Source organism: Lasioglossum baleicum, chromosome 15 (genome assembly GCF_051020765.1).
Source record: "Lasioglossum baleicum chromosome 15, iyLasBale1, whole genome shotgun sequence".
In the NCBI taxonomy this organism is placed as follows: domain Eukaryota; kingdom Metazoa; phylum Arthropoda; class Insecta; order Hymenoptera; family Halictidae; genus Lasioglossum; species Lasioglossum baleicum.
The window spans coordinates 8,697,001-8,714,410 of NC_134943.1; the positions used below are offsets into that span (position 1 = coordinate 8,697,001).

General features: G+C 49.3%; 1 protein-coding gene across 11 annotated transcripts in view; it reads right to left on the bottom strand.

Annotated features, from left to right (window-relative positions):
- The window catches only part of Phcl-1 (pH-sensitive chloride channel 1), a 79,583-nt gene that overhangs the window by 22,668 nt on the left and 39,505 nt on the right, over positions 1 to 17,410 (bottom strand). For 6 of the 11 annotated variants that reach the window (XM_076439269.1, XM_076439262.1, XM_076439261.1 and 3 more), the window contains exons 3-9: positions 16,611 to 16,781; positions 13,350 to 13,600; positions 5,881 to 6,033; positions 3,374 to 3,438; positions 2,961 to 3,181; positions 1,769 to 1,851; positions 1,496 to 1,636 (exon numbers count right to left, since the gene is read on the bottom strand). In XM_076439269.1, the coding sequence (XP_076295384.1) occupies positions 1,496 to 1,636; positions 1,769 to 1,851; positions 2,961 to 3,181; positions 3,374 to 3,438; positions 5,881 to 6,033; positions 13,350 to 13,600; positions 16,611 to 16,771 (1,075 nt within the window). In that variant the 5' untranslated portion in view covers positions 16,772 to 16,781. The remainder of the gene's footprint in view (positions 1 to 1,495; positions 1,637 to 1,768; positions 1,852 to 2,960; positions 3,182 to 3,373; positions 3,439 to 5,880; positions 6,034 to 13,349; positions 13,601 to 16,610; positions 16,782 to 17,410) is intronic. The other 5 variants (XM_076439268.1, XM_076439272.1, XM_076439270.1 and 2 more) reach the window with 3 other exon arrangements.

Consider the following 17,410-nt stretch of genomic DNA (forward strand, 5'->3'; position numbering starts at 1 on the left):
ACGTGCGTCGCGCAGCACTTACCTGACGACTCGCGTATACACGCGAGATCACGCGTTCTGGATTCTCTGCGTTCTGGTTTCGTTTAGGTTCGGTGTACGGTTCGGTCTGGTGCGACGAGCTCGAAAGAATGTTGGCAACAAAGCGACAAAAGTGAAGCGGAGGCGCGTCGGCAGCGGATGATCCAACGAAAAACAAGGCAGAGATCGATTCGAGATTTGGCAGGCAGAACGGGAGAGAGGCGATGACTGGACGAAGATACAAAGTTGACCGGAACGATCGGTTTCAAATTAGGGCTCGAAAGCGAGAGAGTGAGAGCGAGGAAAACTTGGATAAGGTACGAAAAGAGAAATTGGGAATCCTTTTTCGGCGGTGCTGGCTGGATTTATTGATCCAGCGGCAGCAGCGGTGGCGTCGTCGTCGTCGTCGTCCGTAGATACGATGGTGGGGTTTTCCAGGAATGGAGCAAAGGGTCGAGGGATGCAGCGCCTCAGGTGCATCGATCCGCTAACAGGTAATAGGATGCTCCTTTTGCCCGAGACCGAGGTGAAAGTCGTGCTCGATCCCGTCCTCGAATTTCCGTTGTTCGGTTTCCGATCCGGACACGCGCGGTTACCCGCGATTAAGCCAGTCCGGTCGAGTCCAGTTTAGTTTAGTCGAGTAGAGTAAAGTATAGTCGGGTCGGGTCCGGTAGGTGTGTCAGCTTCACGGCAACTCCGACGCGTTCCAGCGGTCCAGCGGTCCGGTCAACGATTGCTCGGACAAGCGTACGACTCCGAGGATCGCAAAGGTAGTAGAGCTTGCGTACAAGCGACACTAAAGAATCTTTGCCGTGGGCCAAAACGAGACTGGCGTGTTCGGTGCATTGCGATTAATACAGAAGCGTGTATATCACTTAGGGATGCAGTAAAGAAAAAGAAAAAGAATATCGTATAAGTATAGAATCGATAACGAACAGAAAAATGGCAAAGAAAAGTATCGACGACGTTTCTCAATCTTTTCCCGCTTGCGTTCGCACTTCCGTGGGAAACGCGTGACTGCGCCGCGACTAGATACGTTTCGCTGTTTAGCACCTGCTATGCCCCGATAGAATGTTCACGGTGCAGTTCCGAGGCGCCCGACCGAATACCTTCGCGTCCGTTTCGCGAAAGAATAATGTGCATCGTCGAGGTGTTTTTACCCGATGGCGTCGCGTCGGGGCGTCGGAACTGCATCGTTTGCGTTTCACGGACGACTTTCCCGGCTTTTCGAGGCGCCGCCTCGCACCTGTCAATTTTTTCCCAGAGATACATGTACGTCTGCGTGTACTGTCCGTGTCTCGCAAGAAAGCGCTTCCGTAGTCCCAGTGCTTCGACAAATATTTTGCTGGAGCCGAGAATGACCAATCAACTCCGCGTTCCTTTGGCGGGACATGTTGAGAGTCACGCACAGTACACGGTTCGTAACGGTCCGAAACGCGTAACGCGCGCGATCGAGTCGGATCGTCGGGACACTCACCTCGCCAGCTTACTTTGATCGGACACGTGATTGTCTGGTTTTTAATGAGATACGCGTTCAGCGACGTCAGGCTCGGGCTTTTCCGCAAAGTACCCTCGTCGTTTTTCCACACGTACGTGATCGCCGTTTGCTCGTACGATACTGTCGAGAATCGATCGGTTAATTTGGCTCGCGTCTGGTCGGTCGCCTCTGCGATGGACAACAATGGGGTGGCTAACGAGGGAGAAGTGCTAGGAGCTATCTATCGGCGGTGTATCTCGACGATTTACTTACTGCTCTCGATCGCGAATGAACACAGTGGGTCGTCGAAGGGGAAGATGTTCAGTCTACCCTGGCAGGATAGGATGAGGTGACGCCTGAAACACCGAACGCAAAGTGGATTTCGATAAATCGTGTGGCGCGTGCTCGTGGCGCACACACTCCGCCCCGGCGACTTGCCTCTCGAGCCGGGCTCGAGCATTTCTGGCTCGTGTGTTCGGCTCGTAAAGGTATACGTGTCCATCTGAGAGTTTCCGTCGATAGTTGCTCTCGAGAGTACTATCAATTTGCGTGTCCATTTGAGAGTTCTTCAGAAATTTTTTGCTCTCGGAGATCTATGTGGGAGTCAACTCTCGGAAAGTCCTCTCCGGTATGTGGCCATTTGAATTTCATGGGTGTAGCTCTCAGATGAATTTCGGTAGTTATCAGAATACTTGTGAACAGAATGGAAAGTTTGCTGCAGTTTTTGCAATGTACGCTTTACTTATCTTCAACAAAATGTCCTTTTTCGGTTTTCCGCTTATATCTCGGAAACTATGCGTCCTAGCGATAAGACCATTCTATAAAAAATTAAAGCTGACAAAATGTGCCATAAGATTGATTCGATTCAGTTTTTCGCTATCTCGCATAGTTTCCGAGATATCCGCGCTCAAAGTTCACTAATTGTGAAAAAGAAATTTTTGCCTCACTCTTCAGCACAATTAGTGAACTTTGAGCGCGGATATCTCGGAAACTATGCGAGATAGCGAAAAACTGAATCGAATCAATCTTATGGCACATTTTGTCAGCTTTAATTTTTTATAGAATGGTCTTATCGCTAGGGCGCATAATTTCCGAGATATAAGCGGATAACCGAAAAGGGGGACCTTCTATGTGCCTGCACCGCGCTCACCTTCTAGGAGTGGGGACTTTTAGTATGTTTACCTCCTAACTAGTCCAAACAAAGACCCAAAGTTGAAAATTGTGTTCCTTCCATTTCCCTCTACAACTTTTCGTTGACTGGACTATGAACCTTCATCATTCAACCGTCCACGACCATGTCAGGAAGCTGGGATTCATCATCAAGCAAGAAAAGTACCAAAAAATACGTCATGACTTTTCCGACAACCAATAAATACAACTACTGCTACCGTGTACACTGACGAATTTCACTCTCGAAGGTAACTCTCGCTAGTTTCACTCTCAGATGGACAGCGTGAACCGGTACCTCATAAGATAGTTGACCGTGCCGTTGCGGTATATCCGGAGGGCGAAGTGAACGGGTATGAGCGGATCCTTGAAGTCTCCGTGCATTATGAAGTACGTGTCCGGCAACCAGATGTCGTTGTAGTGGTGGATCGCGTTCAAGAATTCGTACTGCGATCGGTTGCTGTAGCGCAGCCGCGGGTCGTACCACTGTTGTTGCAGCAGGAACTCCACCTCGTATTTCTGCGGACAGGAAACGGTCCAGATCAAGTGATCTCGATCGCGAGGACCCCACCGGCAAAGAGAGAGAGAGAGAGAGAGAGACAGTGCGAATTGCGAACTAGAATACAAATTCGATCGACGACCAAATCGAAATTGCAAAGATTCATAGAACGAACGTATTGAAAATGCCGACAGGGTGAAAGATTGAATTACCAAGCTGGACTCGTCCGGTGACGCCAGACTTAGCAACAGCACGCTCACGTTCACGGTCAAGGTACCTGCAACAGAATCGCGCGATTGTAAAGCTCAGCCTCGAGATCGGTAAATGTTCGACGAGCAGGCTCGCTGGGCGGATCACGCTAATTCGACGGAGCACCATGGACGCGCGGATACACGCGTGTATCAGGTATCGGTACGGATAAGGAAGGTGGCGTTTGTATACTGTATACGGTACACAGTATCGTATAGGTACAAGCTCCCTCCGAGGGCGAGGGGAGCATCGATCGACGTCGATCAGCGTGACCGCCTCGTTCCGACGAGCGAGAGAGATCGGCCCGACGGAACGGCGATCAAACGTGTCCTTCTCTCATCTACGTTTGCGTAAGCCGATGCCGTTACCGCTGAAGCGTCGTTAGCGCCATGCTGTGCACATGCTGCGACGACAACAGTCGTGTCTGTAATTCGAGTGTCGAGCTCGGCGCTCGAGACTCGAGAGTCGGTTGCCGATCGCCAGTTTCTCAGGCTCGATTATCCGACTCTGGGAGAACGGATACGGAAACGGAAGTGGAAACGGAAACGGAAACGGAGAAGGATACGCGAGGAGAAAAGGATTTGTGGATGCATCGAAGGGGTGCCTTCGCGATCAGAAATTTTAGCTCTCGGTCCGCGGTTACGCTGTTCGCGTGCAACCGGACTAACGAGTCCCAATCACCGTGCTCGATCGCCAACGCATTCAACTACACAGAGAGACAAGAGTAAATCGAGACACAGCGTCTAAATACGCTGGAGTGTACGGAGTGGACTGGAGTACAGAGGAATACACACCAGGATGAAAGGAGGCACGTCCGCGTTCCTAGGGATCGTGTGAACGGTCTCGTCACCGCGATAGAGATCGCGAAACCGCGTGTTCCGAGAGCGACGGAACCGGACGGGGCCGCGGTCCGAAATCGCGGTCGTTTTCTCCGGATAAAAGCAGCGGGAGAGAGAGAGAAGTAAAAGAATAAGACAAAAAAAGAAAACGTACACACCATCGGGAACAGCGTCGGATACGCGTTATCGAGCAGCGAAAACGACGCTGGTCCTTGGCTCGACGCCAACTTACGGTAATAACGACCGATGTATCGTTATGCCGGCAACACGAGCGTTAATCGGTCGACGCATCGGGCACGAACCTGCAGCCGTTGCCACGGAAAGAATGTCACGTGTCGATGGATCACGGTTTTAACGTTCACTCCGCACGAAACTCCTTTTTATCTAAGCTCGCGGACGCGATAGCCTCGATGTCCCTCGCGGGATCGATCGAAGAAAGACGCAAAGGCCAGCCGTCGACTTCGGCGGTTCGAAACGAACAATATCCGTAGAAGATACGGAGAGGTGATCGCGAAAGCAATCCGCGACTAGGGATTGCAATCCCGCGTCATTAGTCCAGTCAACGAAAAATCGTAGAGGGAAATGGAAGGAACGCAATTTTCAACTTTGGGACTTTGTTTGGACTAGTTAGGAGGTAAACATACTAAAAGTCCCCACTCCTAGGAGGTGAGCGGGTGCAGGGGGCACGTAGAAGATCCCTTTTTCGGTTTTCCGCTTATATTTCGGAAACTATCTGCCCCCTGCACCCCGCTCACCTCCTAGGAGTGGGGACTTTTAGTATGTTTACCTCCTAACTAGTCCAAACAAAGTCCCAAAATTAAAAATTGTGTTCCTTCCATTTCCCTCTACGACTTTTCGTTGACTGGACTAATGACGCGGGATTGCAATCCCTAATCGCGACGCGGTGTGTTGTGCCTGTGAGTGTTCGCGGCTTACGTCCTACCAAAGCCGACAAAGGCGACTTAGAACGAAGGCTTGCTCGGGTCGACTCGCGCGACAACAGCCTGAACAGAATTTTGAAAAATGGTGGAACGAACGAGACGAGGAGAGCGAACACCTCTCTTTTTGTTCGCGTTCCACCGTTGTTCCGCTCGTTAAAAACGGATGTCGGAGGAGAGCGCAGCAGCCTCTCTTCCGCTTTCGGAATCGATCGACCTACAAACCCTCGTAATGAAATGCAAAAATTCGACGGGGAACCCATTCAGGATTCGATTCGAATCGCGGAGCCCGACACGACGCCCGTCTTTCCGCCCTCCGATTCCGAATTCGTCGTTTCTATTTCGGTTCGGAAGGGAAAATCCATTGTGTCCTGCTCCGAAGCACTTTGGAAAAACCGAGCGCCGAAGCGTCGAGTGGCGCGCGACGAGTCAGTGGAATAGGTAAACGTTCGATGAGACGGGTCAGCGAGCGAGAGAACGAAAACGTCGAACGAACCAACGAATCAACGAACGAACGAACGAACGAACCGAAACGACGATTAAACGACTGAATGGGTCGGGTCTCGATTCGGGTCCGGATCGGGGTCGGGTCGGGTCGGATCGGGTTTGGTCTTGGATCGCATGAGAATCGTGATAGCCTTAATTAATTTTTCTAGACGAGGTTACGAGAGATGTAAAAGCAGAAGAACGGACCGCGAAGGTGGGTGCGAAGGTGTTGGTGCGGCGTGTAGTGGTTATTGTTCTGGTTCTTGTACTGGTTCTTGGGGTCGTTAGAGGAGGTTGACGACCGGTTCGACAGGCTGGTGGCGTCACCAGGCCATCGCATTCCGCAGCAGAAATCCGCATCTGTAACACCCAACAACCCTTGCCCACGTCTCATCCTTTTTTTTTTTTTTGTTCATTTTGGATTTTTTGTTTGGTTTCTGTTTTCTGTTTCTCTGTATTTCTCGTTTCGTATCTCGTTTTTTTGATCTTTATTTTTGTTTGTCTACCGAATTCAACACGACCGTTCGATCCTACTCTCGCGAGATCTACATTGCTCTGGTCGTTCTATCGACGACAGCAACAGCAACAACAACGACAACGAACAGCGACGACGACAACAACAACAATTACAACGGTTTCTCTATTTCGCTTCGTTCTCTTGTCTCTTTTCTCGTGTTTCTTTCGTTTATTGTTTTTGTTTTTCGTTCTTTTTCTTTTTTTTTGTTTTTCTCGAGTGCAAGAAATTAGCAAACAACGGAATAATCTACGATAAAACAGCAACGACAACTACGGTGTGTGGGTACTCTTGTTACGGACGGATCATTCCGTTCAACGACACTGTTACTCGTGATATTTCAGATCGGTTGTACTTATCGTTTTTTTTTTCTGCGTGTTGGGGGACTTTTCCTTTGCGATCTCGTCGGACGGACGGCATTTAAACTCGGCCGTATGGTTTCGTAATTCCACAAATCGATACGCAGCGAAAGAGTATGGCGAGAGGAAAGTGAGGATTGTAAAATTTTCGTTAGAGTCTCGTTGTTCAAGTGTGTAGATTTTCTGTGACAGCCAACAACTCTTGCCCACGTCTCATCATCCTTCTTCTCGTTTCGCTTCGCTTCACTTCGCTTCGTTTCGCAATTACCCTCGCGCGTCTGCGTTCGCGTTCCCGGTGCTACTCGCGCGAGAACAGCTATGCGCATAGAGAATCATCTAGACTGGCCGGAAACAGAACAGAAACGGAACAAAAACGAAAAGAAAAAACAACAGAAAGAAACAAAGAGAAAAGCAAAAACGAAACAAGCGAAAATGTATTACAATGTGCGAGAAGCCTCGTAGACGATCATCATCTTCCTGCGACGCGACGCGTGCGAACCAATTTCCGCAGGCGTTCGTGTCTCGTCGTAACTTGGTCTCGAATTCGATTCGGTTCCGATCGTCTCCCGGTTAACTCCGTCTCCGGTTTTCCATGAAAGATCTTTTCGACTCGATGGCGCGTGATCGTCCTCGCGGCATTTCTCTCGCGTGAAACGACCGAAAGCGAGTGCTATTTCAAGCGGAACAAGCAATCAAGGTCTCTTTAGTCGGTCGAATTGCAGGCTATTCCGCGAGGCGAGGCGAGGCTAGGCGAGAAAGCGCAGAGAAGCGATATGACGCGCGGTTGTTCTCTCCGGTGCTCGAGGCTCGTCACCACCGTCCTCCTTTTGTGTCCCGTTCCCGCTACCGTGTGCCCGCGCTCGCAAAAGCTCGCGAAAGCTCTGGCTTTCTTCGCGTTCGGTAGCGACGGAACAAACGACGCCAGGTGTTCGCTCGAGGGCGCCGCTCTCTGCACCGCTCCGCTCCGTTTCGCGCCGCGGCAACTTTCCTGTCCCCCACCTCGGCCCGCTCCCCGCCGATACAAAGGGAGACCGTGCGCTTTTGTGCTCGCCGAGTTTCTTTCACCGGGTAAAAAAAGAAAACGTTGTCGCTCCGATAGGCAGTTTGCGTGAACGGGACTGACTGTGTCCCACCGAGTGTCCGACGGATTCCACATCACCGATTGCTAATTCGTCGACCAACCGCGTAACCGCAAAACGAAATCGAAACATCACCGCGCGTCGCGTCGCGCACGTGCTCCACGTGTCAGCCTCGAACACGTGTCGCCGGATATTATTTTGGACGCGTATTTCGGCCGCTCGATTATTTGGCACCGACCACCTTTTTCACGACCCCTGCACTGCGAACGCGATACAGCATATACATAGTGTATAGTACTCCCGTTTGGCACTGGTCGCCGCTTCCCGTACTCGACCGATATTTGGGTCGACGCATACCAAACACCGAATTTCTACGCGAGCGAGTTCGATCTTCGGCGGACAACGGGCGAGTTCGAACCGTGATAGACTCGTATTATTCGTTCATCGGATCGTAACATCCGTCGCATCCCACCGAATCGATACCTTCCCACGCGTTTCATCGTTCAAAATTGGCTGTATCAGGGGGCGGACCCGATATTCGAACGTTCCGACTCTTCGCGCCCGACTGTCTCCACTGTGGGGACAACAGGATCAAATCTGTTGATCCCTCGGGGAGGATCTCGTACCGACTCTGAGCGATATTTCAAAATTGATTTGCTCATCATCAGATGTACAAAAACAGAAAGATTGAAAATAGCATTGGAATGGAGAAATCATACAAACGTTTTTGGAGCGCGAAGAGTCAACGAACATGGACGGATAATACGAACGTTCGACGAAGGCGCGCTTGATCCCGGGCAAAACGGTGGGTGTTGCCAATTAGCGGCGATCGCGATCTCTCGCGAAATTCCGGGCGAAGGACGCCGAGAGCAGGATGAAGAGCGCTCGAAACGGAAACGAGGCGTGCCGCGATGCTGCTAATGCCGAAATATCATCGCCTCTACGCGCTGCCGCAGTAGCAAACTACCGGCTGCTTTCAAAGCTTTCCTCTCCGCAAAGTCGAGAGAGGAGTCTCTCCTCTCTCTTCTCGCCGGTCTGTGCTCTCTACTCGTGGAGGGAGCAGGCGCGCGCGAGTGGCCGAGAACGGCTTTTATTCCCCGTCGTGGAATCGGTCTGCAAAGTCGATCGGGCCCCTCTCGATCGTCCCGTGAAACGATCGAGGGACGAGGGGATCAACGGAGAAAGCTAACCCGCTCCGCGTCGAGCGGCTTGGTACGCGCGTGCCCCGCCTTTTATCGTGCTTTCCGCGTCACGATTCCGTCCGAGCGTTTCGCGTCTCGAGTGGAAAAAGAAAATTCTGTCCTCGACCCGTTTCCGACCATCTATAAATATTACCGTTCCAAGAATGAATCGAGCGGAGGAGCAAAGGACGCGGAACGCGATGCTAATCGTGAATTTTCCTATCGAACGAGCTTGCCTAGCGCGGCGTCTACCCTCGCGAGCAACCGTCTGTTGCTCGGCTCGCCGAAACCACGGGTCGACCGTTTCCTTTTCCATTTTCGACGACGACGACGACGAGGCGAACGCGAAACAGGAAGCGCACCGCGAATTGTGCGAGCCGAACCCGGCCTGATTTCCGGCGCTGCGCCACGCTCGTTTCGCGAACAGTCGAACGGACCTGGGTTCAGTAGATCGATGACTAATTGCCAAGCGTATTTGCATTCGAATAAATCCAGGCCACGCGTAATCGATTCGCGTTCCGGAAATTTCTATGAAGCGTGACGCGAGCACGTTCTCGCGACCCGCGACGTTCGCGAGCCACTAGACTCCGCTGGTCCACAAGGGTCGTTTTCTTCCCGGCCGTTCCTGTTCCCCCCTCGTTCTCCACCCCGGTGCGAAACGCGCGGTTTCATTTCGGCCGGAGCGAATAATTGGTAAGCTCGTTAGCTCGAGTCGAAATTAATCGCGAGTGTAACGAGCAAATCTCGCCCGTCCCGCATTCGAGAGGAAATCGATTCCGCGCCGGATGTACCTGGCTACTAGCCGCCTTCTTCGGGCGTTGGCGAGGGCTCAACCTCCAGGCCCGACGATGAATTTTTGAGATCGCGCACCGCCTGTTCGCGTCCCGATGCAAATGCCGGGGAGAAAAAGTTCCCGTACCCCTCCCTCGGGCGACTCGAGAATCTCGAGAAGAAATCCGCCCGGCCCGGCGCGGCGCAGCGTGTCTAGAAATTTATCACCGGCGCTTGGAATTGAATTCCCGAGCGAGCGTCGCGTCGCCGCTCCGGTAAACAGCTGCCGGCAACGAGGGCTTCGAACAACTCAGTGATGCAGAACCGGCATTGGTCGGACGCGAACTCGGACTCGGTCTGCCACTCGCTCGGTTCGCATAGCATTCGCTTCTTGGTTCGCTTCGGAAACATCTCGAACGACGATCGATTCGAATCGACGCGACGCGATCGCTCCTCCGGTTTGACGGTGGAATCTCCTAAGTGCGTCTGGACGCAGCGTTTTGCGATCCATACTCCATTCGTCGTGTTGAAATAAAACGGTTCTGGGAAAAGCTTAAAGTCCAAGAATCTGCTGTTACAATGTGATGTACAGACTGCGGATGTTTATGCAATTTTCAATTTTTGTAGGCAAACTTTCAGAAATTGGAATCATGTACATAGAATGTTATTTTCGGTAGTAGTCGTCTACAAAGATCTGAAATAAATAAAAATCGTACTAAATTTTGTGGAATATTATTTTCTAACAATTTAAAAAAATTTTTTCAAGCCATAAATGCATGAAGATCCGCAGTCTAGTGATGTATAATATAATAGTATGCGTCACGAAATGACGATCAGTAGCCGAAATTACGTGTTCGACGGAAGAGTTGATTTAGGCAGGACATACCTGGTATTATGCATTATACATTACATTGTAACAGCAGATACGACACCGCAACAGTTATTGGACTTCGAGCTTTTTCCAGAACTGTTTTATTTCAACACTCTCCCTAAAGGGGCCATGTTCCGCAACATGATTTGCTCAAGTTATGTGTCAAGTGAACACAATAATTGTTGCGCAACATGCTTGATCGTGAATAGTCCCCTTAAAACTCAACATCCAAAAATTTACCGCTTCCGCAGTTCCTGGGTTTTTCCCAAAATCGTTTGTACTTGTAGCAGTAAAGGCGACGCCCCTTGACATTCTTGGATTTGAGCTTTATTTCAACACGTCGCACAGTGTGTCAAATGGCCATTTTAGCTGGACAAAATTCACTTTCAAATGAACAAAAACTAACTGTGCCAATATAATCTAAAATAGCCATGTATTAAATTATATTCACATTCTCTTTGTCCATAATTAAAAATGACATCTTTGATAATATCTACTATTCGTTAAATCATTCTGTACTACATAGGTCCATTACAAACTTTGTTGTTTCATACTTAACTATAAATAACTTAAAATATATTGTTTAATTAACAAAAACCAACTAACTGTAATCAAAAGTTAATAATTATTCATATTTTATAGAACTGTAAACATATTCATTGTTAAATATAAACAAATAGGCGATTTAGAATTTTGTCCAGCTAAAATGGCCATTTGACACACTGTGCGTCGCCTAGACGCAGATGCCTGCGTTCAGACTAGATGCAAGAGGCCCCGGATCGCAAAACGCTGCATTCAGACGCGCTTGGAACGTCCCACCTTAAGCCTGTCGCCAATTTAACAGCACCGCACACGGAGAATATCAGTGCAATGTCAACGTGTTCATTGAAAACGGATTTGAGAAGGAAGAAAGAGGAGTGTCGATGCTGTGCTGTTACGGACAGGTGAACGCATCCACATTTGAACTGCACGTATACATTTAATAACGCAAACGCGTTGACGTTGGTCTGGTGTCGTCGATGTGCGGTGCTGTTAAGTGGGCGACAGCCTTTAGAATCCCACGCACCAAACTATATCATCCCCTCTTTGTGGACGACCAAGGAACCATCCTCAAGCCGCTCGTTAGTTTCTCGTTCCAGTCTATCCGTGAAAGGTGCGGCGATACTGAACGCAGTTCTCGATCGCACGCGACGCGTACAGATCGTCCGTCTTGTCTCGATGCGATTTGTCCTGAACCGTTCTTGCGACGAACAATTCGGCCGGACAGCTTTCGATCGCATTCTGACAAACGAGAAATTGTGCCTGTCGTCGCGTGATCGATGCATGTGTCTGAATGCAATCGAGTCGTCTAGTCGGGTCGCGACAACGGCTCGACTCATTATGCCCGGCGGTGCACACAGCTAGGCTGCTCTTTTCTTTACCGGACTCAAAAAACTGTGCCTTTCTCCTATAAATTATGATGCATTTGCATCAATTTACAGGGGAAAGGCACAAATTTTGAGTCCGGTAAAGTAAAGTTTACCCCACCGCTATGTTTCTCGCCATAGTTCGTCTAATATTCAGCAATTTTCTTTGCCGCGTAACATAAGTAGACCGCGGATTTCTGTGCGAAATCAAAATTATCCTCAATAATTACAAGAGACAGGAGTCACGACCAGTTCGTGTCGCGCGAGATCAAAAATCGCAATCGGTATCGCCGCATACTGAGATGAAAGAGTTTGGTACGTTGCAGCTTTAACCCTTTGTCGGTCGTATACGATTCACAGTAAAATCTCGATATATGTACAAGAAATGTGGTGCAAGTTTTAGAAGAAAAATCAGACAAGACGAGAAAGTTTTGGGATAGTCTTCTTAACCAGTTCTGCTCTATGTTCGACGCGAGTTCAGGGAATTGTGTCGGTACACGACACAACAGTTATTTCTCTGGAGAAGTTTTCACATATATCGAGGTCATTACCGTACCGCGAAAAATATACGTACATTGTAACGTGGCTTTCGCCTTTGCTAGCGCTAGAACTACCGGATGAGTCGAAATCACTTGCTCCTGATTTGTTCTTTCAGAAATATTAAAATTATGAATATGTTTTTCTGAGAAATTCGTTTTCACATTGCCAGAACGAGAGCTTTTTTTATCTTCAAGAAAATGATAATTAAAGGAAACAAAATTCTCAAAGGAGCTATAGCTCTCAATGCAACCGTTCTCGTAAAAAGCGATTTTAAAGATTCGCTAACTATTTTATACCATATGTCTACAGGGTGTCTTAAAATGGTATAAACGTGGAAAATATACAATAAATTTTTTCATTTGACGCGTCGTTTTCGAGAGAAAATTCTCCGTCACGTTCGCGTACCTAGCGTTCCTCAGAAGTAGTACGAGTCGGCCACGAACAGACGCGTCAGACGATTCCTATTCAATAGCACGCGTGTTTGCCGAATTTTCAAACTCAAACTCTGAAAGAAGGAGACAAATGAAACATCCCCTCCACGTTTAACGAAACTTTAGAGACGTTTTCTAAGAGAACGGTTGACATGAGACACATGGTTCCTGCGAGACGTTTGTTCGTTGCGATGAGTACTACACGATGAAATAAAAAACAATTTTGACATTGGGATTCAATAGTCAATTTCGCGGAGGGGAAGAATCACGCTATAGTGGTCACGACATATAATTTTGCCAATGTATGCAATATGCAAATTGCGTTTAGTGCTCGGTAGTCCTAATGCTAGAACGGAGCATAGAGTTAATTCTGGCTGGACGGAGGACCGCAAAGGGTTAAGGCGCGAAGGATAACGTTTCCTAGCCACAAGATCCCCCCTCCCACTGGTCCGTTCGCTCTCGTTTTCGTTCTCGTGCTGATTTAGCGTGATCGGGGTCGACTTTCTATATAGAGAGAGAGATACCCTTTTGACGAGGGGTGAGCAGTGAGCTGTGGTTGTGTGGTGCTGTGTGGTGGTAGCGGTGCCGGTGATGTTCGAGGTGCTCTGGATGGTCGGGGTGATTGGGTACGAGGTAGTCGGGGGTGTAGTCGTCTTGACGGGTGTGGGGCGGGGGCCTCAGTGTACCTTGGACCGGGGGCAGAAGCCGCTTGTCGTAGCGGGTCGACTGCAGCAGGTTGTCCAGGATCTCCTTGTCCGACTTGCCCTCCTCGAAGCTGCAACACAACCCACTGTAGCTAGCCCCGGAGCCATCGGATCCTCCGTTCTCTCTCTATCCGCGTCCTCCTCCCCCACCTTTCTTTCCCTTGCCCCTTGTCCCTGTCTCTCCGTTTCCCCGGGTTCTTTTTTGCTCTCCCATTCTCTAGGCTTTCCCTTGGTTTTCCCTCGGTTTCTCTCGGCTCTCGCGAGAGGTCCGCGTCGCGCCGGGGGCACCTCGACCCTCGTTCCGTCTCTCGATTTTCCTCGAGGCGCAACCCAGTGCGACGCGACCCTGCCTGCTTTCACAGTCCACACGGTGCTCACAGTTGCCTGGCACTTGCCAGTGCTCACCGTGCACTGCGCGCCGTGTGCCGCGATCGCGAGATCCACTGGTCCTAGTTATATATCCAAGGAGAGGAAGAACAAACTCAAACAAACTACGGATTACGTCCGGAGAACGTCCGTACACAGCTCTCTACGCGCGCTATATATCGAACAGCTTTTTCTACCTTCGAGCGTCGCAACATCGCGTCCGAAGTAACACTCTATGCGATAATACGTCTGGTTGCTACATCACGATCTCGTGGCTACACCACAACCGCTATAATATAATATGTATATGTATAGATGTAGAATATTCAAACTCGTCTACTCGAGCTACACGTGAAACAGAAGTGATGCAGCGGGACGTGGGCCGATCGAAATCTCCCGTCCCATTCTCGATCGGATCCCAGAAGATCCAAACGAGTCCCTCCGATCGACCGTCGTCGTCCCGATTCGTATCGAGACAAAGACTCCCGTATAGATCTCAAACACGTGGAACAAATGGTAAATCGAAGCGACATTAACGGCGATTCTCTATTCCAGTGATGAGCAACCCACGGACTGCTGTGGCCCAAAAGTGGAAAAGGCAACGAACGCAATATTGAACACTTTATCGTCCAATATTGAAGTGATGATAAATACAGACAAAGAGGAGATCAAGCGAGAGCCTGCAATTGATTCAGGTCCAGACTCGAGAAGGTCGTAGCAGCTGCTGGAGACTACATCGAGTAATTCAATTGTAAATATCATTTACTACTGTCGTACCAAATAGGGTCAGAATATATTGATATTCTCCTTGAATTTGAATTGTTTTTCTCCATGTAATGACTTTTCCGGATTTACCACGACGGCCCTGTATCCTGTTTCTTGAACACAGATATTTTTTCAGTGCACATCAAACGAACAGCACGTTGACTTATACAAGTATAAAAATAATCGTATGTCCAACTATCGATAAACTGTCCATGTTCATTTTCAATTTTGCGTTTTCCAGAATCCGAGCTCATGGCAAAATACGAAAATACTCGATAGTCATACGAAGAATTTGCTTTTTGACGCAGTTTAGCGAAGCCTGTCGAATACTAGAAAAAACAGCCGGGAAGTACATAACAACAATGTATCGGAAATCGCGTGGACGATGGCCTGAGGGCCGCCAGTTGCTCATCACTGCTCTATTCCATGCATAGAAATTTACTAGCAGCCACCGGATCCCGTGGGTCCCGAGTCCCGAGTAGTTTTCTCATCTAAATACTTCGTAATCGTGTGTTATCTCGGCAGCTGGAAAAAAGTCACCTGCGACGGCACAGGGGCAGGGGAGCAGCCATGTTTACGCGGTCCCAATGTTTACACTTTCACGGCACACAGTACGCGTGACCGGTGCAGCCAATATTTTGCTAGAACCGAAAATACATGTCGCTCGGAGCGTGCCCTTCCGGCATGCCTCCCAAATGACTTTTTTTCAACTTCCACAGGACCGTGCGGTAGATTTTAGGTGAGCGCATACTAGATGGTCGCGGGAAGGCCGCGGGAAGGCCAAAGCCGCCGATGGACGCCCAAAGCCGCCGATGGACGTCCACGCGGGAAGAAATCTCTAGCGGGCCGACGGCTCCACAGCAGGGAGCAGGGCTCCCTGAAAGAAAGGTCCCTTTCCGTAAAAGAGGTGGGGAGCCCACGGAGACCTTTTTTTCTGCCACGCACAGCAGGTAGCCCTGCTCCCTTGCCGCATGGACGTCCATCGGCGGCTTTGGGCGTCCATCGGCGGCTTTGGGCGTCCATCGGCGGCTTTGGCCTTCCCGCGGCCTTCCCGCGACCATCTAGTATGCGCTCACCTTTTCTCGGTGTGATGCAAAACTTTCTTTAAAATAACCTTCGATTGTCATTTAAAAAGTTACGACAAATGATATAATCGTATACATCAATTTCGGAGTAACATAGACCAATATACAGGGTGTTTCAAAATTTCTTCAACATCCGGAAATGGGAGGTTCCTGAGATCATTTGAAGCGACATTGTCCTATGCAACAATGGCGTCCTCGGCTTTTTTAGGAGTTATTAACGAAAAACACGGACCAATCAAAGCGCGGCTACAGCGGATTGATTCTGGCTCGGCCAACGGCGACGCCACTCTAAGCTAAGGGACCAATCGCCGAGTTGGACTCCGTTCGCTGTAGCTGCGAACGGTTCTGATTGATCCGTGGTTTTTCGTTAATAACTCCTAAACAAAGCCGCGGACGCCATTTTTACAAAGGAAAATGTCGCTTCAGATGATCTCAGGAACCTGCCATTTCCGGATGTTGAAGGAATTTTGAGATACCCTGTGTAAAATCGTTGCGTAAAGATTTTTAATTATTGAATGGTTCAAATTGTATTTTGCATGATAGAACGGCACGGCCCTGAACTTCCAATGATACAACTATCCTCGCTGTAATGTCGCTCCCTCGATATCCTATCGCAAGCAAGAAACTCGTCTACGTTAGTGTCGCGATCTCAGCTTCTCGATTCGACGGAGAACAAATCGGAGAAAGAAAGAGAGGGGTGTGGGGGAAGAGAGAGAAAAATATTTTTTCCCTCCGATTTCGAGAGAGAAAGAGAGAGAGAGAGAGAACGCGCGAAATCGGAGCAGGAAGCTCGAATCGAGAAGGTAAGAAGAAGACAAGTCGCTCATGTTAAAACTGAATAACGATCGTGTTCGATAATACGTACATGTCCTCGGCACGCACGAGGGTGACAAGAGTGAGGGCAAGTGTGAGGATACAGAGGATGGTGAAGATGAGGGAGCTTGCGAGGGAGGTGAGAGACAGCGAGAGGACGGACGAGAGGCGGCCGCCACCACCCGCACACCGCCCAAGCGCCACCCAACCCATTCTATGTCATCTGAAACAGAAAGCACGTTTTCCGTTATTAGCATTGTACGTTGTATGCGCTTCTCTCCGTCTCGCGACTGCCGAATCAGTCGTCGAAACGGCTCCGTTTGCCATCCATGGCAGTCTGCGACCAAACCAACAACCCTCGATCCGCGTGCATAATTTCGACGGAGCTCTCGCGATTAGTACAGCAAATCCTCTATAGTCGCAAAAGCCTCGGGGAGGTTCGTTTGCAAAGTTCGTGGATGGACACTAACTTTTGGGGATTCAAAGACCGAGCCGGACATAGAAAAAGACAGCGCGAGTAAAGGGACCGCGCGCAGAGCCGACACTTCGCGTCTCTTTCTTTCATCGTCGATTAAACCACTAAATACAGTTTAAATTGTATCGTGTTTGGTATTATTTTCATCCGAAAAATGCCACAAATAGGCTGCTCTTTACCGGACTCAAAATTTGTGCCTTTCTCCTATAAATTATGATGTATTTGGTATGTAATCCAGTAGATTTGCACCTGGGGCGGCTGCAGATCGAAGTTTCGATACTGTAGGATCAATGGTTCAGGAGTTATGGTTGCTTTACCCCACAAATATATTGGTAAACGTTTGATAAAAAAATAAGTAATAATAAAACAATTTTTAT